Raw genomic sequence first — 23,728 nt, 5'->3', positions numbered from 1 at the left:
TGAGTATCAAAAATTAAACTTATAGTAAGAAGAAAAAATGCAAGAAATAGCAAGAGAGTGTTTAGACTTGCTCTCCACAAGCAATAAAAGTCTCATTTGTACTGTAGAACAATTTAAACAAATGAAAATCCAAACAAATGATTGGAGTACGTAATTTTCCAAAGGAGGGTGCAGGTGGGATCTGTGAGGAGATAGCTGTTGTAAGTCACCAGTCTTGAAGATTCTTGTCTCTCTTGCACGTACTACAACATGGTACTGACTGGGAGAGCATAGTTTGTGTCTGCATTTTTTTACTGTTCCTGGTTGACCCCTTTCTACCACACACAATGCAGGCTGGAAAAAAAGTTTTAAAGAGGTCTTCTTGTCTGTTGATAATTTGAACATAAACATTGGGAAGAGTTGGGACTATTGTATATAGTATCAATACTATAGTGTAGTACCATATAAAGTCCTGGAAAAGTAGAAGGTTTGTGAATTACAGTTGTCCATGTGCCCTGAACTGTGTGTCCATCTTCAGCGTCTGCACCAATTCTGGAGAGGTTCTTTGAGTGAAGGGGCCCTTCCAAATGGAAACTACATCTAGTTCCACATCCTTAATTTCTTCCTACTACAAGCACTTCTGTTCCTTATTTACCATCTGCATTCTTTACAAAAATATGAGGAGGGGCAGAACTTGTGAAACAGGAGTAAATGCCCCCCTGCCCCAAACAGCTGTGTTGCTCTGTATGCAAGCTTAAGGTTAAACATAAGCTTAAGAGCCTCTTCCACCACTCTCCAGTTCATAAAGAAAGCAGATTTGCAAAAGGGATAGAGGGCAGAGGGAACTGCAAGATTTGCTGGTTATGTTGCAGAGCAACTGAAGATTTAGTGGTGGACTTGGCAGTCCTAGGTTAACAGTTGGACTTGATGATCTTACAGGTCTTTTGCAACCTAAATGATTCTGTGATTCTATGATTCCAAGAGGTGCACAGAAGCAGATTGTTGGTAGCTTGTTTACCAAACTAGAAGTTAAACATAACCATTGCGGTCGTACAAAAAGGAGAGCTCCAACAGGGATGCACTTTGGGCACATGACTACTGTGTGTGCAGAGCAAGGTTAGGGTATGCTGGAGATATCAGACCTAAAGGAAATACACAGTCGACTTGTGCAGGATGGTCCAGAATTGTATGTGTCACATCCAGAAACTGGTAGACTGATGCCTCAGGTCATTGAAAAGTGGCAAGAAAATAAAGATTAGCAGACATGAAGATAGACACATGAGTCTGGCCTGGAAGGTTACTGTACAACTGTGGTTATATATTGAAGTTGTCCTTAACTATTGGTTTCTCAGAGAAAGAAAAAAAAAAAAAAAAGGCTTTCTTTGTAGAGATTACTATGGTCTGGTTTGCACAGGAGAAGCAACTTTTACATCATGAAATCCTACAAATATTTAATAAAATGTTTGAAATGTTGCCTTTTCTAGTGAGATACTTGTGATGTAGTTGAAAAGTATTCAGTGTTTTGAAAAAGAAAATGTGATCATTCTTGGGGAAACAGTTTTCTGGTTTAGTAGCAAAATGGAAAAAAGACTCAGCAAGAATCTATTCCAGTTTTGATCAACTCATGACAGCTTCCTGTGATTCAACAATCCAAATTTCCTGAACTTCAGTGAAAGCAGCTGCAGGCAGACCACAATAGTCTCATTTTTTAGTTTCGTTGTCAGCTAAACATACAAAGAACTCATCACAGGGATTTGTCTCTTATATTGATAGCAGTTTTTGATCTTGCAGCTGGCCTCTGTTGGTGAGATATAGGATTTACATCAGCAAGATATCCCGCAGCCCAGTGTAATATATTTGTTGCTTATTAAGTATCAAATACAAAAATAGCAGAGTTCAGTACACTGGTAGCTTAAGGTATTTCTGAAAGTTAATCAAATAGTTTCCCAGCTTATTGCTCTAATTCTTTTGACTGCTCCCATGGTTAAGCCAATTTATGTGATGTGCTGCAGACCTCATTTCAATATATGGTTACTAAACTGTTTACTATGCATTGCAAGAAAATTGTAGCTGTTTGAGGTTTTTTCACTACGGTGAAGGAATGCTGTTCCGTAAGATGTTCCAAAGCTATTTTTAATGCTGTATGAATCTGACTTTTTAGAAAAATTGGGCAAATTCAGAAGTGACTGTGTCTGTGAAGAGCTAGCTGTCAGTAAATCCTGGGAATAATCTAAATATTCCTGGCAAAGAGATCTCTTGAGGGACTTCTTTATGGGGTACACCACATTTCTGAATTCAGGCATTCAGCTGGAGACTCAAGCCTAAATACTCAGCTCAGCTGTGATAACAACGTCTCTGTCTGTGTATAGTGCCTTAATATGTAGTATATTAAGCACATTTGTTTATGTAGTACTTAAAGAAGATACTGCCTTTGGGAACTAACTACAAGGAAAGAGCTCATACTTCGGAAATTAAAACTTCTGAGAACCTCAGGATTGTTGCCAGCTGCCAGCATGATGAAGGAAAGTCAAGCAACACAATGCAAATAGCAATGAAGTGCTGCCAGCGAAGTGAGACCTTGAGACCTGCAAAGGCAGAGCCATGAGGATCACCAGAGGGATCATGTGAAGGGGTCCTAGGAGAGTCTAAATTGTTTAGACTTGTAAAATGAACAGGAAAAGGAGCAGTAGCATTGTCAAGAAATGCAGACAGGAAGAGAAAAAGCACTAGAAAGAAGAGCTGTTTAAGCTAAGGAATGGTATTCATGCAAGGACAAGTGGTCATGAATAAATTTACAACGGGCATTAAAGCTATTAGAACAGCAAGGTTTCCTATGGGAGTAATGGGGAAACTATTCTGACCTAATTTTGTGCTGGAGCACAGGAAGTTTCAGAAAGAAACCCCCTAATATGACAATGGGCATCCTTGTCAGTTTTATGCTTCTTGGTTTGCAATAAGCAGGCTAGACTATGCAATAAGCTGGCTAGACTACCAGGGAAGGCAAGGAGGAATATCCGTGAAATTTGAGGTGCTAGACAATCTTTTCTAATTAACTGCTGAAGACTGCGAGAGTGAAATGGTTGTGCGTACTTGCTTTGCTCTGTCTCTGTTGGCAAGCGATCTGTTTAGTTGTTAGCAAATCCAAAGTACTTCTGTGGCACTAGCCATATTACACCCTGATGCCCAAGGGAGAATGCACTGTGGTGCAGCAAATCTGTATTAAATAATACCACCTTCCCTTATTTCACAGAGGAGTAATAGGTGAGTTACCCCACCGCTCCATAAGCCCCCCTTGACTGTATGCCATTTCACTGATGCTATAACCTTGTAGAAAATGGACAGACGTTCTTGTTTATTGTTCAGACACCTCCTGTGATAGTAGAACCAACACCACTGACTCAGTGTAGAAGATAATCAGAGCGGAAAATTTCTTACCCACTCGGTGTTAACCATAGCTGGGCAGAGGAGGAGGTGATGTGTAAATGTGTTACACCAGAATAGTACCAGAATACTAAAGAGATGTAATTCTTCCATCACTGTAAGACTACACTACATACACACTAAGATGGTGCATTTCCTCCCCTGCTTCTTGTCTGGCAAAGTGCTGGAGCGAAAGTGAGATGGACAAGGTAAGGTATGGACCCCCACCTTGACTTTCCACAGGGGTGGGGAAGCGCAATTTCCTGGAGCTGTAGCACCAAACACACTAAATGTGTGAGCGGGAGGGTGAGTGAGTTAAGGGGGGGAGGGGAAGAGAGAGAGCCGAAGCAGGGAAGGTGTTCTGAAGGTGTTCCCCTCTCCTTTATAAACTTGCTCTAGCAGCGAAGGATTATTATGAACCTGGGAAGTACAAGGATGTGAGGCTGCTTGTTTAGCACATATGCTACTTTTACAAAAGGGGAAGGGGTGAACTGGAGCAGACAAATTTTTGGTACTATTTGACAAGACTTTCTTCCAGTGTAGTAACCAGTATGACACACCATTCAGTCTTCTGGCAGCATGGCTTTCAACACTCTATGTGACTGATGCTTCTGTTGTATTTCTAAGATCTGCTCTGAGAGCTGGACTGCTCTACTTAATTTTTTGAATGTAATAAACTTATTACTTGGAGAGTAGGACAATTAGTACTTAAAATTAATGAAGTATATTTTGTGTCTGTAAGATGTGTCTTTGTGAGAGAACCATCTTCTCTTTCCAATAGTCTGAGCAATGGCTTGAAAGTGGCATGGGCTTGATTTTATCTGTGTTGAATTCAGTAACTCCTTCAGGGGAAGAAGAAAGTAAAATGCCTTTTTCGTTGTTAGAAACAACACCTTCAAAAAGCTTTACTCTTTATAATGAAATCTACAGAGATACATCGGAGCCTTTTGTAACCTATAAACCAAATGAATGGTTTGTACTGGAGCAAAGCACTGAAAATATTTTAGGGGGCAATCACCAAGCTTGATCATCAGTGGGCTCTGTTCTGGAAAGAGCAGAGAGCTAAATACATGGTGAAAGCTGAGACTACAAATCCTCTATCTCCAAATGCTCAAACCCCAACAGAATCAAGTGTTAATACTGATCATTGCATAAAGGAATGTGTACATAAACAGGCAACATTGAAATCCTCTGTTATACAGCAAAAAGATTTTTTTAGCTTCTTGTGGAAATTGAGTAATTGACCCAATCTTCACTAAAGAGAGTGAACTTCACACAAGGAAAGAAGAAACAAGTTCTTGAAATAAGTCTGGTGCAAACTGATGGACCTATATATTTAGATAACTTCTATTGAAGTAGGGAGAACTGGAGTCTGAACTGATGGCCAGGTGCTCTCAGATGCTTTTATGTAGTCTGAGTCACCATGGAGCCTCTTTTGTGTTTCACATCCATACAGGAAGCCTGGAAAGGGGGCTGGAACGTGCTGGGACTGTATATGCTGAAGCCTAGCAGGTCCAAGGGGCAGGTCACAGATAGCTGCATTTGGGTAACCAAGTCTTAACTGGGATGACACAGAAAGAAAATAATAGTGTGTCACAGTCCCCTTATAGTGCCCACTGGAAGGTAGCTGAGGAGGCTAAGGGTAAGGAGAACTCGACTTTTATAGTGAATGTTATTCAAAACTGGGTAGGAGTGTGGTTCTCTTGTAGATTTCAGAGATCACACGCTTTTTTGAACCATCTAGTAGCAGCATTTTGGCAAAGAAGAAATCAACTTTTATCCTTCCTCCCCTTAAATGAAGCAAATGAAAAAGTCCAACACATTTTTGCATACAATGTAAATAGAAGATTTTAGAACCCAAAAGGCTTTGATCTTTTACTAGAGGCAAAGCTTTTTCCCCTGTTCTTTTTACAAGAAAACAACCCGGAAATTTTGAACCTAACACAGCAAAACTGAGAAAGGAAGGGATGATGACAGTGAGGTAGAGGAAATTCCTGTAAAGGAAACAGATTCAACACAGTGCACAGCTAGAACTAACCACAATTCTTATCATGTAGTATAGGATGTGCAGGTAAGATTTTCAGATAATTATTTTTTTATTATTATTCTAGCTTTTAGCTTCAGATTCTAGCCCTCTCTGTCCCATCTGCTTGACAGGTGAGTTGGTTTTATTGTCTTAGAATGTGTGTTTTAAAGTAAATTGGTTTCAATTGCTTGGTCAGAGAAAACAGTAGTGTCTTAGTAAGTAGCTTCATCAGATTGCTTTTTCTGCTTTATAGGTATGGTAAAGCTTTTTTCTTCGTCTGTGTGATTAGTACTAATCTCACTTCTCAAATCAGATTAGGTTTGCCTTTCCATTGGTGTAAGTCAAGTACAAGACACAGGAATTGATAGCTCTGATGCTGAAGTGATTTTCATCAGGAACAGAACAGCAGACTGTAAGACTGCAGCATGCCATTTTTTAGTAGACTTCAGATATATGAAACTTGGTGCAGCTCTCAAGAAATTGAATTTAATTTCTTTTACTTATATGTTATGTAAATACACACAAAATGCTATGAAAGAGACATTTATTGCTTTCTTTTGAGAGTCCTTTAGGAGTTGAAACGTAGTCAAAATAATACAGTTCTTATTCTTCCCTCTTACATTATTTTACCACAGGAAATTATGCTAAAACCACATTACTTTCCTTTGTATATAAGTTACTTTCCAATTAAATGGCATCCTAAATCTCTAAACTAAGGATATGATAATATTGGTGTGTGCGTGGCAGAGAAAGGCAGAAAGACTCTTGATAATACATTGCCCAGAGTGCTTTCTTTTTCTGACAGATACTGAACAAGATAAAATGAGTCACTAAATACATTGAGTCACTGAATCACCTTGAGTCCACCTGTAGTGCAAATACATTTGAACAGTCAGTTTAAGATTATCCTGCTTCGGGTACCCCCTTCCCTTGCTAACTGCCATCTGCTTCTGCTGTGAATTTCTCTCTTCCTGTCAAACACACTTGCCAGATGACACTTCTTAATTTCACATGCTACCATACTTTTTAAGCACTATAAAAATGCAAAGTTTCTGAAGTTCTCTAATAAAAGTGTTATCAGTTAGCAAAAAGATTGGCAGTGGTGTATTTTCCCATGGCTAGCAAAAGACAATGTAAAATTATAAAGGTTGCTAACCAAAGCTGTCACGCTCATTAGGTAACTGTTCCCGTTCACACTTCTTCCCCGTTCTTGGTGACCTTTTGAGCTTGAGGAGGGCACTGCTAGCATGGAAGTAAACTAGAAAGCAGAGAGATTATATGTCACTGGCATTATTAAATGCTTTGCAAATGGTCACTTGATGTGGCTTTGCTGCATGTAGCCTGCATGTCCCCGATTACAGACAAATGGGCGGCTGGGAAGTAATTCTTCCACTGCTCATCTTGTGCCAGGTCAGGCACTCCTCAGGTAGCTTCTGATGGCTTAACAGAGTGAATGGGTCACCAGGTCAAGGGACATCAGCTCATCGGCTCACTGGACTGCAACACTGAAATATACACAAGGCCTGTGGGTCCTGCTTGCTACTGGCACCAGTACACCTTTGCCACATGGGCTGTTGGGTGAAATGAATCAAAACATCTTCCTTTGTTTCATACAGTATTAATAAGGCTAGAAATGCAGCCCTAATGAGTGTCTTGAGGGAGGTCTTTATGGCTGTCATCAAAGCAGATTCAAGGTCTGGATCCATTGGCCATTTTGCAGTGCATTAAAAGTTTAGTGGGGCTTTTGCCCAGTGCTGGTAGGAAACCGCCCTTTTATTCAGATGTGCATTGGCTTGGAGTTTCAGGATGATTTTAAAAGATGTATGGGGTGATGACAGCTGGCAGCAGCCAATCTGTAACAAAGCACTGAGATGGGTTAAGACAAATAAGTTAACCTATACTCCATATGACCTCTGAGAGTAAAAATAGATCATTCCATTCACTTGCAAGGAACAGAGGCATGCTGAAGAGAATGGTGACTAAAGTGCTCCTCTCTACACAGAACAGCTGCCTGAAAACATGCAGAGTGGGAGTTCTCTTCACCTCTTTTATTAGCTCAGTCTGCACTGGATGCTCTCTTGCTGCCTGCATGAGTTGTGTTTGGTTTGCATGAGGTGCCAACAGACAAAGGACTAGCTTTTGCCCAGCCTTTTCTTTTTTTTTTACCTTGGGCTGGCTCAGTGCCTCTGTAGGAGCTGGGCAAATACAGAGTCACTCTGTATTTGGCCAAACAAGCAAAGGAAAAACCTCCTCGAGGTCTCAGTTGCACAACAAACAGTTGTACAAAGTGAACATCAGAAAAGCATGTGGCCTTTGCTCCTGAATCAGGCACTCCAGACACGTCAAGCACAGCTGTTGAATATCTTCTTACTAAATACCCTATTTAAGCCATGGCTGTTGAGTGTGCGTGCTTGACAGCCTGCCTTCCCTCTAGCTTGTGGCTGAGAAGGCTGTGGGATACAGATCAAACCTCTTAGTAGGAGAGGTAAAACCCTTCGTACAATAGGGTTTGGGGTTTCACCTTGGACAGGATGTTGTAATATAGGGGTCTAGGTGCAGATGAGTGCTTTTTGGACTTGCTCCCAAATCCCCTGGGTGTTTCCAGCCTCAGCTCACAGATGGCACACCACAGAGCTGATACCTTGTGATGGTGTGCATGTTACCCTGTTCAGCAGGTCTCTGCTAGGGTCATTCAAGCAGTGTGGTGCAGAAGTGAAGCCTGAGGCTTCACATGCAGGTAAGTCATGGAAAAGAAGAGCTTTTTTAGGTTGCTTTGCTGATGCTAATGGACATCTTTGTGTATGTCTGTTTTAGCTGGTAATAAAGCCCAATAGGAGCATGTCTCTTGGGTGAAAGCATTAGAACCCAAGACCTGGTGTCCACGCAGTGCATGCTTTAAGGATTTTACCTCTGCATAGTTCTACTCCAGTGCTATGGACTTAATGCCATTTGCACCTGCTGAAGAAATCCAGTTTATGGACTCTGGGCCTGTTGGACTTCAAGATACAGCAGAGCTCCATGGATTTTTCTCAGTCTGTTGCTGATAGCCGTCATTAGCTAAAGGCTGATTTTGTTATTTGGTATCTCCCCTCTCATCTCAGAGGGCAGCTTCCTCTTCTAACAGCAACAGCTGCTCAAAGACCTGCATTTCCACTCCAGATGTGGAGTTTTGCATTGCTGTAAGTATAACCTGGAAATCCATCTGTAAGAAGCTCTATGCAAGATGTATTTAAAGAGACTGTTGCATATATTTGAATATCTTCTATCCTGCATTTGTGTGAAAAAGTAGGAGCAGGAAGGGCACTGCAACCCCCATTTTTAAAAAGCACGATATATAAAAAATACTATTGGCTAAATTTCCTAAATCTGTGTAATAAAGTATATAATTGGCTACCTATCTTACTAGAATATTAATTAAAAAATATCTTTTTTCCTCTTTTACAGAAAGCAAGATGATTCTTAAAGAAAATGTTTCAGAACACCAACCAAAATTGATAAAGAAAATCATACTCACTTTGTGCTGGATCCTAGCATTATTTGTCAGTGGGGCAGAAGTTAGCGAGATTAACTTGCTGGGTAAGTGTCTGCTTAGGTGAGGTTTGGTGTTCATGGTGCTTTCTGACAGCTGAGAAAAATGGATCTGCATTTTGCCATGCCTTCATGAGTTTTTCCTGAACCTGTTTGTGTTTGTGTCAGGCAAACAGCTGTTTCTAGCCTTTCTGCAAGCTTTTAAAGTATTGATAATGCAGTTTACCCTCAATATGATTAAACATTCCATTCCCTAATGAAAAAAAAAAAAGGGAAAACACAAGGGAGAGTTCCTGAGAACCAAATGGAACAAATTAATTGGGGAGGAGAAGGAAGAGAAAGGCAGGGCAAGACCAAATATATCAAAGTCTCCACCCACACAATGTGTCCAGAGGAGCTTGATCTGATTCAGTTTGCAGAGATAAACTGAAACTTCGGAGTCTCCCAGGTGGGCAGGCAAGGAACCAAAGGTTTCATGCCCTCCTGCCTGCTGAAGTGAAACCCTGCCATACTTTCCAGGGTTACCACATCCTGACTGGCAGGACGGGTTATGCAGCAAGGTCAGTCAGCTTTTAGAGAATTCAGGGTTATGATGGATAAGCACAGCTTTCAAAATAATAATAATAAAAAAAATAAATAAAAACTTTAGTGACAGTAACTGAAACATAAGAGGGAAAAGTTTTGAAAGAAGAAAAACAATAATACTTGTAAATCTTCCCCTAAATAGGGAGTGTGGTGGGCAGGCTTTGCTGCTTCAGGTTTGTATCAGTCCCTTCTCCATTAATGTGAGGAGAGCTAGAAAAGCTGCATCTGCTTTTCTACGGATGAGTTTTAACAGGTTAGCACCCATGTGAAAATCATCAGTTCACTAAAAATCCTCAGCTACTTTCACGTTAGGCTTTTGAAAAAGGCCTGGCAACCTTTGGAAAACTTTGAATAAACTTTTGAAAACACTGGCATATTCCATGTTTAAGGAAATAACTCTCTATTAGCCCAGCATCCAGTCACATAAAAAAACTATTTAACACAAAGAAAGGCAAAGTTGTATTTTTGTAGTATCCTTAGTTTTGTTTTGTTTGTGTTTTTTTTAAACATGATGACTTTCAGGTGGCACTGATATCTTATTGTTCTGCTTTTTAGGATGTTCCCACGCTGAACCTCAAATACAGTATCGTGCAATTAGTGGTGAGGAGTTTGTTTTACAGTGCACTTTACCAGGTAGAGATGCTACTCACATTTATAACAACTCTCTTCTAAAAGAACATAAAGTGAAATGGTTCTGGCATCAGAAGGATAAAGAGCCACTGAAGGCTATCAAGGAAAGCTCTAAACCTGCTCTCCAAGGTGATGCACTTTGGTTTAAACCAGTAAGGGACAGTGATTCAGGGGTGTACATCTGTCTGATACGGTACGTAATGGAGCAAAAGGCTTATTTTTCTAGACAAGAACAAATTGTTTTTAGTTTTGTGTATTAAATGTTAAACTTTTTTTTTTTTTCCTGCATCACTCAGGGAAAAAATCTCATGTCTCAAAATTGTTTTGGAAGTACAAACAAAGGCGGCAGCCAAATGTTCAGGTTATGACACAAATGTGCTGTATCTTCTTGCTGGCAATGGGAATTCAATTACTTGTCCTGGGACAAAATGCTACAGCCATATAAAAAAGCCAGATGTAAAATGGTACAAGGTAAGAGTCACTCTCTTGAGCATTCAAAAAAACTCAGTGGAGGTATAGTTTTAGGCCTAGTTAATGCTCACGAGCCATAGGTTCTTGAGCTCTTCTTTGGCAGACAATGCACCGTGAGAAATTCAACCCAAAACCAGAATCTCAAATTGCTATATATCAAGTTTGTGCCAAAGAAATTTGCCACATCCAAAATATTATTTCATGAAATAGAAGACTAGAAATGCTTTCTCTTCAGCTAAGAAATTGAAGTAATTAATCAAATGAAATGAAATTAAAATAGATTCTTTACAAAACTGACATATGATTGAAATTTAAAATTTTAAGTTTTGTTTGGACATTTTAAGTTCTGAAAATATCAAATATACTAAAGAAAAAGTAGGGTTTTTAAAATAAAATTCTTTAATGTTTTAAATCGTTCTGTCTGAGACTCCCATTTTTAATGCAACACTACTCCACTGAAACATTATTGACTTACTGTTTTTCTAAACAATGACTAAAATATTTGCAAGCTGAGATTTATTCCTATTGTATTTGTAAAGAGTGTTAACATACCATCTAAACCTGTATAAATGAGCAAATGAAAATGTCTGAAATTTTAACTGTGCATGTTACTACTGGTATTATTTACATTATTTATTCTATCAAGTAGAATTATGATCTAGTAAAATTTACTCTTAATTTACTTGCAAACTTTAAATGAGGTACATCTTTATCTATATCTTGATCTGAAGCCCACTGAATTTAAGGAGATTTTTTCCATTTTGCATTAGTGGATCTTTTTCAGGAATTTGATTTAAGGAAAATTCTTAATGGTTTTAGATAATATGAATACACTAAGCTGAAAAATAGTGGTGCTTTTCAAAAAATATTTGACTTTCATTCTTTTAAAAGTAGTGACAGTGTTATCAGTCTCAGATGATTCAAGACCATGATTTACTTCTCATAAAAGAACATGAAAATGTTTTCAAAATAATTTATTTATGAAATAAAAAATAACCAGTCCATCAAAAAAGTCATGCTTTTTGTTGCTCTTTGGTAATAGGAGTCTAATATAGATTAGGTTCATGATTTCACATTTCTCTCACCACAGATTTTAAATTATATTTCAAAGATATAATAGTATGTGCGTATTATAGACCACAATTTTAAAATTTAATTTAATTTTTATTTAACTGATAAATGTCCTCAGACTCCTAAGAAATCCTTCTTTGGGCTTCAGTGGAAAGAGTTTGATTTAGCCCTACTGCCATGTTAGTCTTGTCCAAATAGTTTAATAACAGCAACAGCAGGACTTCTAATTCCTGTATATTCTTTTATTTTCATTAGGATGGTCATCAGATAACACATAAGAAAAGCAGACAAAGCCTAAAGCTTAAGCATAATGAAATCTACTTGAATCCAACCTATGAGATCGATGCTGGAACATATGTGTGTGATTACACCCTATATGACAACAATATCAAGTGGACACTGAGAACAACAGTGACAGTAGAAGTCATTGGTGAGTAAGATAATAACACAGAACAAAATACCTGAAGTAAAGTATGTTTTCTCTGTTCTTTCCTAACAAATTTATGTCTTTTGTTCAGGCTTTTGTTCTGAAAAACCCATACACTGAATTAGTTATATGGTAGTTAAAATCCTCTTCCAAGTGTTCTGAGGACATCTTTGGACATCGACTAGAATCTTCAATGTTCAGTAATAACATGTAGCATACAATGCCACCATTTTCAAGATCTAATTGCACCGTTGATTTATTGCAGTTCCTAACAGTGGGGATCAAATCTACAAAAGGGTTTAGACCTTGTGATCTGGGAGTGGAATTCATGATGCTCCAACAGATGTCAATCTTATCCAGGTGCTCTATGGGGAGTGTTAGGAAGATGCTCACATACTAGGGGGAAGGAGTGCTAATCCTGCATGGGAAATGTGTACAAAAGCAGTGTATCTCAATCCCACTTCTGTCCCTGATGTAGAGGCTTGTGGGAAGGTAGGAGTTAGATAAAAATATCGTTCCTTGTGGCATGGATGAGACCTTCATTTTTTTCACTTGACAATGATGACGAAGGTGATGGGCAGTGATCCCACTGACATCTTCCACATAACTTTTTAACAGCAGGGGAAACAGGAGACCTGGGAGCAATCCAACTAACAAACAAGCCATTTGTTGTTGCATGTGCTGTCTGGGGAGAATCATCACTGCCTGTATGACCTGTTCTTTTAGGCTTTGCATGGATTACTAAATAAAACGGTCCAGAACTCTGGCATAGTGATATGGCATGGTTTTATATTCTCCTTCAAATCATGGTGACCTGTTCCGTAACATTTCCTGCCCTGCGCTGCCCTTCAGGTGAAGCCCAGATATTGCCTGACAGAGTGCTGTTGGACATCAACACTGTGCAAGGGAGCATGCTAGCAACTCAGGATCAGGAACGAGGGAGACTGTTTAGTTTGCTAAAAGAGAGATGTGGTTATGCTCTTCTCCAGAGTGTGGTAAAATGCTTTCATCAGACACCCCAGTCACATTGGTCAAACACAGGTCCCAGAGGAAAGCATAGCTACATCTAGTCTAGATCCTGAAATGGATGGACTCAAGTACAGCTGTTTCTATATGACAACAGCACAGGACCTATTCTCAGCGTCCTGGTGGAAAGTGGGCCACTCTGGAAGGGAGAACAAGGTTTTGGGAGTGAAAGAAAGGTGTCAGGTGAAGCAACCTGGCTCTGCAGTCTAATGAGGACAGCTCTGCACTGGAATAGCTGGTCCCTTTTTTGCAGATGTTTGATGCATTTGGTACTAAGAAGTCATGGGAAAGATAGATGCACCCCATCAGGACACGGCCTGGAAACCACATCTCACAACCATGTCTCACCAACTTTTGAGACTTCTATGTACTGGGTTACAATGTCTGGTGCTCTTTCACTCTTCTCTCTGGCTATATTCCCACAATATTTTCCAAGAAGGCATGATCTAGCTCCACTTTTATTCTGATCTGGGTGAACCTGAGCTAACGCACTGAGCTTCTCTGTTTTTTTTCCCCTCACTTCACAGTACAGTCAGAAAAACACTTGAAAGGTGCCACATATATATACTCCCTCTGAATCTTGCATACACGTCTGTGCTGTGGCTTGGTTTAAAAAAAAAAAATAGTGTAATATAGCATGGTTTCCTGCAGAACGGGACTTTCCTAGAATATCAGAGCCGTGGTTTTAGCCCCTTCAGGCTGTTTTTCTGGAGGCTGAGTAATTGCTTAGTAGATGGTATGAACCGTGGGTGTCATTACTTGTGTCCTTTGGCAGCTCTTGTAATGAAAAAAACATGGTTATTTTAATGCGGGTACCTGTGCTTGTGAACAAGGTGTCTGTGCTCTATGTGTGCTAATTGGGCATGGAATGGGGCTTGACAGGGAACTGGTATGTGGACTGCATCCTTCAGGGGGTTTTGCAATGCAGAGGAGCCAATTTCTGAATCCTAAATAAACTTAAGTGCAGGCTAGATCCTGAGCTCCTCAGCTTAATAAGGTGGCAATGCCTCAGAGTAACTGAGATAACAAGTCTGTAAGTAGCTATGTAAGTTTTGTGGACAAAATTCCTTACCTGCGCATTCTCAGACACCTCAATAACCATAAATCATCCTTTCAGACTCGGGTGTCTAATCTCCACCTAACATTTGAATTAGAAAATTCTGCTGGATATTTTCTCTGGTCTTCTGCACTGATGATAATATTTTAGTTATTAACAGCATTCCTGTTCATTGCAGCAAAAACCACTACCCATCCACCAAACTTCTTGTATCCCAATGGTGTGGTGATCCTTGAAGCAGAGCTTGGTAAGTTTCAATTCCTCATCTGAAAGCAAAAGAAAATGTTTAAATGAGGTATTGATAGGTAATGATAGGTCTTGATGAAGCAAAATGGCTTTGCTCTCTGAGTTTGAGAATTTTACATAAAATGTATATATTTCCTTGATACAGATCTTTGTGGATATTAAAGGAAGGATCATGTGTTATACAGATCCCAGGCTATTTATAAGAAAAATATTCTGGTGATGTCCATGCATGGTTTTCTGGTGCTAATTTGTTCCAGGAAAGCCACTTGAACTGAAATGCCATGTACAGTTTGGATTTGAAAGATTTTCTCCAATGAAAGTAACATGGAGAAGAAACAACAAAGAAAATATAAATGAGAAATTGATTCAGGAAACAAGGTAAGAAAAAACCCAGTAGTCTGATTACTACTACAATCAGCAACTGTAAAAACTGTTCTACAACAATTTTACTGATTATATTTTACTGAAAGAAATTCAGAAGGCTCTATTCTTCGACATATTAATGTGTGTGTCCATAAACATGTGACAGATACACACTCCACATACAGAAACACATATTGATGGCCATAAAGTCAGGAACTCAAACTTTCTGCACAGTCTTAACTCTTCTTCCTAAAACTTTAGCTCATGGACAGCTTCAACATGAATGGTGCTCGTCTTGCCTGTGTCTGCATCAGCTGTTTTCAAGTGTTCCTCCTGTTGTGCCTTGCTAGCAACTCATATAATCTATCTTGAAAATTGTCTCTGAGCGGGGGAATAAACCAGATCAGTAAGACAGTACTGTGGACATTGAAAGGAGTTTGGGTGCCTCAGACCCTGCGGTGAGTTTGAGTCAGTCTGAGGTCTTGCAGTGCTGAATTTCAGGACACTGGATTTCAGGAATCTTCCCTGTCAAGAATTAATCAGACTCTGGAGAGAAGCAATGTATGGGGGAAAGGCTTCCTGTGACTTGGGGACAACCCATATAGTCACCACGCTTCCCTTTCCTTCCTGTACTTCCCTGTTTCACTCACATGGTGTCCAACTTGGGCAAGAAACACAGTGGATGAAACACGGGCAAGTGCATCTTTCACTATGCAGTTTTTATGGGAAAACTTTTCTGTACACTGTGGGAAGCAAAAGCCTTGGTGTCACTGCTAAAATCAAGTTCTTAAGAGTCATATGGGAAAAAAACCCAAATAATGATATCTCTCTCTTTCTCACATACGCCCTTGCTCTCTCACATGAGGTAGACTGGAAATCAGATTTTTCCTTGTATTTTTCTAACTTTTGAATGTTTAGCTTTGTAATGTTCTTACCAAGTTTTTAGCTTTTTGCATGCATACAGTTTCTGTTTCTTTATTTTTAAAAACTCTAATGAATAAAAACATTCCAAACAGACTTTCAGTACAGATTGAATCCCTGTGTGTCTTCAGTTAGCAGAGGTAGGGCCACAGTAGACTGTCATTTTGCGGTGACATGATATGAGGTGACTTCAGGACCACCTACAGACACCTGTACGTACATAACCTTCATAGAATCGGGGAATCAATCATAGAACTGTTCAGGTTGGAAAAGACCTTTAAGATCATAAAGTCCAACTGTTGACCCAGCACTGCCAAGCCCACCACTAACCGTGCCTCGAAGCACCACACTATGCATTTTTTAAAAACCTCCAGGGATGATGATTCCAGTATCTCCCTGGACAGCTTGTTCCAATGCTTGACCACCCTCTCAGTGAAGAAATTTTTCCTAACATCCATTCTAAACCTCCCCTGGAACAATTTGAGGCCATTGTCCTATGGCCTGTTCTGTGGGAGAAGAGACCGACCCCCACCTGCCCACAGCCTCCTCTCAGGCAGCTGTAGGGAGCGATAAGGTCCCCCTGAGCCTCCTTTGCTCCAGGCTGAACACCCCCAGTTCCCTCAGCTGCTCCTTGCAGGACATGTGCTCCAGACCCTTCACCAGCTCCGTTGCCCTTCCCTGGACACGCTCCAGCACCTCCACGTCCCTCTTGCAGTGAGGGGCCCAAACCTGAACCCAGTGTTTGAGACGTGGCCTCAGCAGTGCCCAGTACAGGGGGACAATCACTCCCCTAGCCCTGCTGGCCACACCGTTTCAGATACAAGCCAGGACGCTGTTGGCCTTGTTGGCCCCCTGGGCACACTGCTGGCTCATGTCCAGCCGGCTGCTGACCAGCACCCCCAGGCCCTTTCCCACCAGGCCCTTCCCAGCCCCCCTTCCCCAAGCCTGTAGCGCTGCGTGGGGCTGCTGTGACCCAAGGGCAGGACCTTTCAAAGAGAAATGCTGAAACTCAGAAACCCTGGGTATTCTAGAGTAGTTACAGACGCAGATCTGTTGCCCACAACCCTCACTCACCCCCAGAGATTTTCCTCTGTTATCTCTTTATTTCATATACTTCTGTCTCTTACATCTCTCTCACTCTGCCTATCCTGTTCTTGTTCTTTTTAGCCCTGAGCAAGAGGCTGTGCTGTTCAGCCTTTTTGCCCAGCTAGTTCTCTCTTGGTTCTCCTTTTTGAAGTTCCATTTCCCTGCCTTTCCTCTAGTGGAATTTTTTACATCTTAGAAAAACACAAATAATCTTATAGAAGTCAAAGAGGGCTATATATTTAAATCTAGCCAAGTGTTTTAAGTATTTCACTGAGTTGACAAATTAAGAATAAACCGTTCAGTCTGCAGACCTTCGATGTTAGTATTTTTTTACAATGTAAAAACCAGAGAGAAGATCCAAACCAGAATATGGCATTGCTGTTAGAAGTTCAAGCTGAACTTTAAGAAGTTGCACGTTCCTCTTAATTTGTATTTAAGACATTTGGGGATTGTATGAATAAACAGCAAAGATATCATGCAAATACATATTTTTTCTCTTTAGTGTTTATCCAGAAGGTTTAAAGGGGCACACACTTCTTCATGTTGCAAAACTGAAAGAAGTTACTGAAAGGGACCTCAGAAGCAACTTCACGTGCTTTGCTGAGAATTCGGTGGGGAATGCCACTGGTGTAATCCAGCTGAAGAGAAAGCAGAGAGGTAAAACTATTTTCCCTTGAAGACACATTTTGATTTACTCACTGCTACAAATTCAGTTCCCATTGACACTGACTTTTTAGCCAGCTGTAGTAGTTTCTTGAAGCTGGATGGGAAAAGTTTGATTTGTCATATGTCTAGAAAGGCATGTTGTTCTGAGGACTGCTCAGGACAGGGGTATCTGGGGACTTACTGCAGGCAGGTGGGTCAAGTGGAAGCTGGAAAGTAACCGTGAGGAAGAAGAGGAGAATAGCATCTCTGAATATTAATAGGAAATCTACTAAACTGAAACAAAGTGGCTGCTGAAAGCAATAATATTCCTTGATTTTCATAGGATATTTCTGTTTCCTTAGTCTTTAGTATGCACGTTTCTGAGAAGTTACCATAACTGATATGAATGTGGCAGCCTTTCAAACAAAGGCCAAAACCAGAATCAGTGTGGAAATTAAACCATTGAACCCCAGTTCACAGTGGAGATTCATCACGGGAGTGGCACAGGAAGTCTCCAGCAGGGCACTGTGTGCAGCTGTGTGTGTTCTGATGTGACTTTTCCATCTCAAGTAACGACTGCTCTCAGCCCTGCTGAGTGGCACCACAGACCATTTACTCTGTGCCTTCCATCACAGATTGGCTTTTCATACCATCAAGGGGATGCTGTTCAAAAAGGTCCCTGATGGTGAACTGAAACTCTATGTTAAGGCTTGCAGCTAAATGAATTCCTGACTTCCCTAAAGTTTGTCGGCAGGGCAAGAATGAAGATTGTGAGATGGTTTGCCCCCATTTCTGGACTGAGTTTTTCATCTAGAGTGTCAACATAATTTTGGAAAGCCTGAGTTATGATAGACCCTTTTCTTTCTACAGTGTTTCTCTTATATGTACTATGCAGCGCCATTTCTACTCTGTTTGCATTCCTTTTGTGCACTGCCCTTATTTACCAGCACTGGATTGAAATAGTGCTGATGTACCGAAGTTATCTGGTCCACAACGAAACTACAGGAGGTAAGAAACATTGTGTAATATTGATGTTCTCCGTTTTTTCTACTGCCTTTTGCTGTGTGGGTTAATCCAGTGTGATTAATCGTTTAGTTAAATTCTCTTAATGACCCTATTCTCTTTGAGCTGATACAGAGGTTGTTAAAGCTAGCAAGGTGCCCAGTGGATTCAGATGGAAAAAAAGCCAGGCAGCTTGGAGGAAATATCTAACACCAACTGAAATATCACGGTTAGCCTTTTACAAGATCCCTAATTTACCCGTGGAAGATCAGAGTAGGAAGTTGAACTCTGGCAGTCCTGTTGCAGAGGATAATAGAACATCTCCAACACTTTAACCTCATTCTTCCAAAGCTTTCAACAAAGCCTGTGGACAAGAATCAGATGTCATTGCAGAACTAAGGGAAGGATTCCAGAGTCTATTGTATTTTTCACTTGAAGCCAAATAATTTCTCAGAAGAATAAACAAAGGAGAGAAATAAGATGATCTAGGGCACTAACAGAGAAGTTTATTTTTGAGACGTATTCATATTTCCTGTCTAAAAATTATGTTGACCATCTTGACATTTACTCCAGAGTCATCAGCTTTTGATATTTCAAATCTGCATAGCAGCATTGTCCCATCATCTCAACTTAAATGGGCTTCTGACACAGTAGGCAGTGTAAAAATGTATCAGAAATGACTGTGCCTACTTCAAAGAACTTAACATACCATTCTCTTATTGGCTTGAAAGAAATCTGATAGTATGTGCCCAAGGAAATTCTTCTAAAAATTCTTGAATCTTGATACAACTTGAGATACAGGTGTCTGTTCTGCTTTTGTGTTTGTATGCATATATGTAGATTATACAAGAGTGTGAAATAACTGTATTTAGATGTCTATAAATACATATGCAATGAGACAACTGCCCTTTTGGAAAGTATTTTTGTGAGCCCTAAGACAGCTGGCAAAAGCGATTTGGGAAATCACTCAAAATTTCCCCTCTATTTGGTAACAAATTGACTTAAGAACCTCTGGGAATTCCCCTCAGAGCTCACCCTGATGTCAGTAGGACAGAGACAGACCTGCCAAGATTTGTGCACTGAGGCTGAAGACACCATTGGGTTCCACCGTCACAGCCTCTGTCCTGCTCCCTGACTCTCATGTACTGCACGCACACAGCACCGTTTGCAGCATGCAGGCATGGAGTATGCAGACCAGCTGTGCCTACCCAGATAGTTCTCTGCCTAAGGTCATTTGCCATAAAATGTGTTCTCTTCCACAGGATTATGTCCTTCTCACTTCATGTGGATGCATATCAAGTCACCTGAGGTCTGAAAGGGCTTGCTCATAGAGCAGCAAAGCAGTAGTTATGACTTAATTTTGCCATTTCTTCCTTTCCATCATTTCTTCCCTCCCATCCCTTTTAGCACAGAATTAGAGAACCGCAAAATCTCACAAGGTTGGAAGGGACCCCTGGGGGTCGTCTGATCCCACATGCTGCTCAAAGCAGAGCCAACCCAGGCCACGTTGCTCAGGACCTTGTGGACAGAGAATCCACATCTCCCTGCAGAACATGCTGCAGTGTTTGACCAGTCTCACAGTGCAAACTTTTTCACTAACATCTCATGAGAATTTCCCTTGTTGCAACTTGTATCTGTTGCCTCGTCTGTTACTGCGCACCTCAAAGAAGAGTCTGTCTCCATCATCTCTGTATCCTACCGTTGGTAGTTGAAGACAGTAGTAAGGTCAGCTTTTTTCTCATGCCTCTTTAACCCTTGGGCTTCCTCCTTAGCCAATTCAGATACATCTCTTAAAAATCTTGTCTTTTTCCCCAAGGAGAAAGAAGCAACGTAGAAGCAGTGATACTAACATTTCATTTATAGATCACATATGCAGTCACTTTTCTTAAGCTGGGTATTCTTCATTTTCTACCCTTTGGGCATCTTAAATGTCTGTGCAAATGTTCCTTGGGTTATAACTGTTCTTCTGTACAGTCCTGGGGGAAAAAAAAGGTCCTAGTGGTGCTTACTGTATACTTGTTTTTAACTTGCTATTGTAATAGTAGTATTATAAAGGAAAATGGTGGTGTATGTATTAATGGTCATTGTCTAATAAGATTGCAATGACCTCTATGGGTGAAATGAGGAATATGTGGCTTGCAGTGAAATTTATTGTCATTTAAAAATTGTTTTCAAAGGAGCTTCAATTCAGGGTGTAGCTGAATTGGAGTTCAGCTAAACCAGTCCAGTGAACCCCTGCCCCACCTTCAATTCCCATACTAGTCCTGCGTGCCTGCTGGTGGTGGTTCACCCTTGTGGGCCTAAATCATCTCAACCCAGCAGAAAAATCACTCGGTAAAAGACAGTGACTAGCTAGCAAATTGAATCAACTTCCTCTGTTACCACCAGAGCTTCAGCACGAGTGGAAGGAAGTGGTGGAAGCGTGTAGCCAGGAGGAGAGGGGACGAGCGGAGATGCAATGTGTGTTGTCTAATCACATCCTTGGCCTCCAGTCCTAATCTGCACACCTATGTTTTGTTTAGATTATATACTTTCTGCTATGTGCCCAGCTCATGCATGTTGTTAGTTTTCTGTGTGTTTCCTTTGCTCCTTGGAATCCGTATGGGATCTTCCAGATCCTGTGGGAACTTGATGGCTCTAGCTCAGGTTTGTGATCCTAATCTTACATCTAGGGATAGAAATCAGGAGCTTGACACTGAGGCATGGGGTGATACTCAACACCATTACTTAGATGTCTGTGCTGGAGGCAGGTATCTCAGTTCCCATGCAGTGAAGAAGTGGTATATGGTAAAATCCAGAGAGCTTCTCAGCTCACCCTGTAGCAGCACCCTGCAGTAGCATCCTGCGCTAAACAGCTTCTTTCTTTCTTTCTTGTTTCTATTAACTGTATTGACACATGATACAACTCAGCTGATTGAACATAGGGTCTGATGTCATTTGAGCTGCCCCATGGTGTCCTGTCATTCCAAAAGATTTGAGTCTCCAATAGTTTGCACCTCAAATTGGACAGTCTCATCAACCTTAGGACACCTTAAATGTCATCAGGCAACAACATATGAGGAACTGGACTGAGCTCACTGTGCTTTTTGCTTTCACCAGAAATGCTTTTTGTTTTCTTCCCTCCTCCCTGAAGTTAGTTCCAATTTTATTCAGCAAATAGATAAGATTTGCTTTTGCCTTGTAGTTAAGAATGGGCCTAACCTGGGTCATTGGTACCAGGGTGTTTCAAAGCTGAGACAAGTTCTTCATATATTTTTCATCTGCACTTCACAAACATATTCTTTTAATGAGACTGCAACAAAGTTCAGGAACTGGTCAGTACTTGATGTCTGAGCTGATACTTGGATCAGACTTAGGCTTTGCTACTTGCACCAGTCTCTGATAGAAACACTATATGAAAATAGTGCATCTTTTGCAAGCAGCTAATATTTAAGATAGTTGTTCCTTTGAAATTCACTATTTTTTTCAAAAAGGTTGTGCATTAATGAGTATTTTTGGAATCAGTGTTTGGGCAAACAGAGAAAAGATTGGGAACCATTCCCTGCAACATGGATTTTTCCTGAAAGAGACCAGATCTCCCACTGGTGAAAACTGGACTGTGTTTGTGAAAATGCAGATAAATGCCTGATTTAACCTTCCTTGCACCAGTAATCTGTAGCTTCCTCATTTGCTTTAGTAGTCTATGTTTAGAAAATTTGCAAGAAAGTGAGGACTAAGGGTTGGCTTTGGGTAGCTGGATGGCTGTACTTTATGATCAAGTGATAATTTTAGATTTGTGTTGTGCCTACTTTAAATAGATATAAATGAAAACTGAGCATTAAGCAAACAGCTGAATCCTTCAGACAGACTTGTTAATGTATACGGTGTTCTTTATTTTAGATGGCAAAGAATTTGATGCATTTGTGTCCTATGCAAAACTAGACTCTTCTGAAAGTGACTCTGCCCTAATTAGTGAGGAAAAATTTGCCTTGGAGCTTCTTCCAGATATGCTGGAAAAAAAATGCGGATATAAGTTATGCATTCTTGAAAGAGATATCCTTCCAGGAGGAGGTAAGATCCCTGTGAATGGTAGAAAATATTCAGTTCTTTATAAAATTGGTTTTCACTTTCCAAAAAACCTTATGCACCAGATCAGCAAATGCTATATTTTGGTACTGGAGCTTCTGCTCAAATCTCACCGTGTTTTGATCGTTATATCTGTCCCCTGTACCTGAAGCATACATACATTTGAGTGTGGTGGCTGGGAGCTACTAGGCTGAGACAAAGCTTCTTGTCCAAGAATTTCTTTGCAAGCAGACTCCATTCTCTGAAAAGAAGACCCCAAATATTTCAGTGGTTGCTTTCTGAGCAACTTCAGTCAGTGCTACCTGCAGCAATTAGAAAGGCCTCAGTACCTGTCCCTAGGAGAGACAAAGACAACTCAAAGTGTCCCTTGAGACCCTGTATGAGTAGCAACAAAGTGTGTTGAGGTCTCAGCTGTGACCTCCACCTCCTGAGCAGCAAGTTGTGTACTCTGGGCTATGTAAGAACAGCCATGGTACCCTCTGATAGCGAGCACGTTTCTAGGGGTTATGTGACTGCTCAGCATCCCTATTTTTTGTTTTCCTTATTTCTGGGTTTTAGCTGTTGATAAGATAAAAATGTTCATTATAGAATGCAGTAACGATTGCCATTTCTTCTCTAGCATACACAGATGAAGTTGTTACAGCTATTAAACAAAGCAGACGAGCAATAATTATTTTAAGCCCAGCCTACGTCAGCGGACCAAGCATTTTTGAACTGCAGGCAGCAGTGAACTGTGCATTGGAAGACAAAAAGATCAAACTGGTATTAATAAAGTTCCAGGCTTTCCAAGAGCCAGAGACTTTGCCTCCAGCAGTGAAGAAAGCTCTTCGGATTTTACCAGTCATTACCTGGAATTCTTCTATTTCTGCTGCTCCAACCAAGAAGTTCTGGAAATATGTGTATTACCACATGCCAGTGAAAACTACGAAGGTGCTGGGAAACTGCAGCCTAAAAGGCTTTTTCCAAAGGTTATTCAGCCTGGTATATCAATAGCAGAAATTTCAGAGGGATGACAGCAGGTTCAGGAATAGTGATGTAAAAGACCTTTTCCACATCAGCTGACCACCGTGGACTGTCACTGCACTCAGCAATAGCTCACTCCAAAACAGTGAGGATGACTGCAATGTGACAGTGCTGCAGCCCCACAGTAAAACTAAGTGCATGGTGCACAACTGTAAAT

At 40.6% G+C, this 23,728-nt stretch overlaps 1 protein-coding gene across 3 annotated transcripts; it reads left to right on the top strand.

Moving 5' to 3' along the window:
- The first annotated feature begins 79 nt into the window (after positions 1 to 79).
- On the top strand, positions 80 to 23,728 carry IL18RAP (interleukin 18 receptor accessory protein). 3 transcript variants are annotated; one of them, XM_080377293.1, is made up of 12 exons: positions 80 to 3,608; positions 5,511 to 5,556; positions 8,870 to 9,001; positions 10,094 to 10,361; positions 10,465 to 10,639; positions 11,966 to 12,140; positions 14,399 to 14,467; positions 14,724 to 14,844; positions 17,339 to 17,493; positions 18,352 to 18,489; positions 22,363 to 22,533; positions 23,168 to 23,728. In XM_080377293.1, the coding sequence occupies exons 1-12, from the start codon at positions 3,600 to 3,602 to the stop codon at positions 23,539 to 23,541; spliced, it is 1,833 nt and encodes a 610-aa protein (XP_080233419.1). In that variant the 5' UTR covers positions 80 to 3,599; the 3' UTR covers positions 23,542 to 23,728. The 3 variants fall into 3 exon arrangements, with proteins under 3 accessions (XP_080233419.1, XP_080233420.1, XP_080233421.1); XM_080377294.1 differs by lacking the exon at positions 5,511 to 5,556; XM_080377295.1 differs by lacking the exons at positions 80 to 3,608; positions 5,511 to 5,556 and adding an exon at positions 3,619 to 5,470.

This window comes from Falco punctatus (assembly GCF_963210335.1).
Source record: "Falco punctatus genome assembly, chromosome: 2".
NCBI classification, from domain to species: domain Eukaryota; kingdom Metazoa; phylum Chordata; class Aves; order Falconiformes; family Falconidae; genus Falco; species Falco punctatus.
The sequence above is the reverse complement of the archived record's forward strand: the minus strand, read 5'-3'. Positions and strand labels throughout refer to the sequence as shown.

Coding starts and splice junctions, on each gene's coding strand:
- IL18RAP (XM_080377293.1), top strand. Junction 9,002..10,093: donor TAGCGAGATTAACTTGCTGG/GTAAGTGTCTGC, acceptor TCTGCTTTTTAG/GATGTTCCCACGCTGAACCT. Junction 12,141..14,398: donor AGTGACAGTAGAAGTCATTG/GTGAGTAAGATA, acceptor TGTTCATTGCAG/CAAAAACCACTACCCATCCA.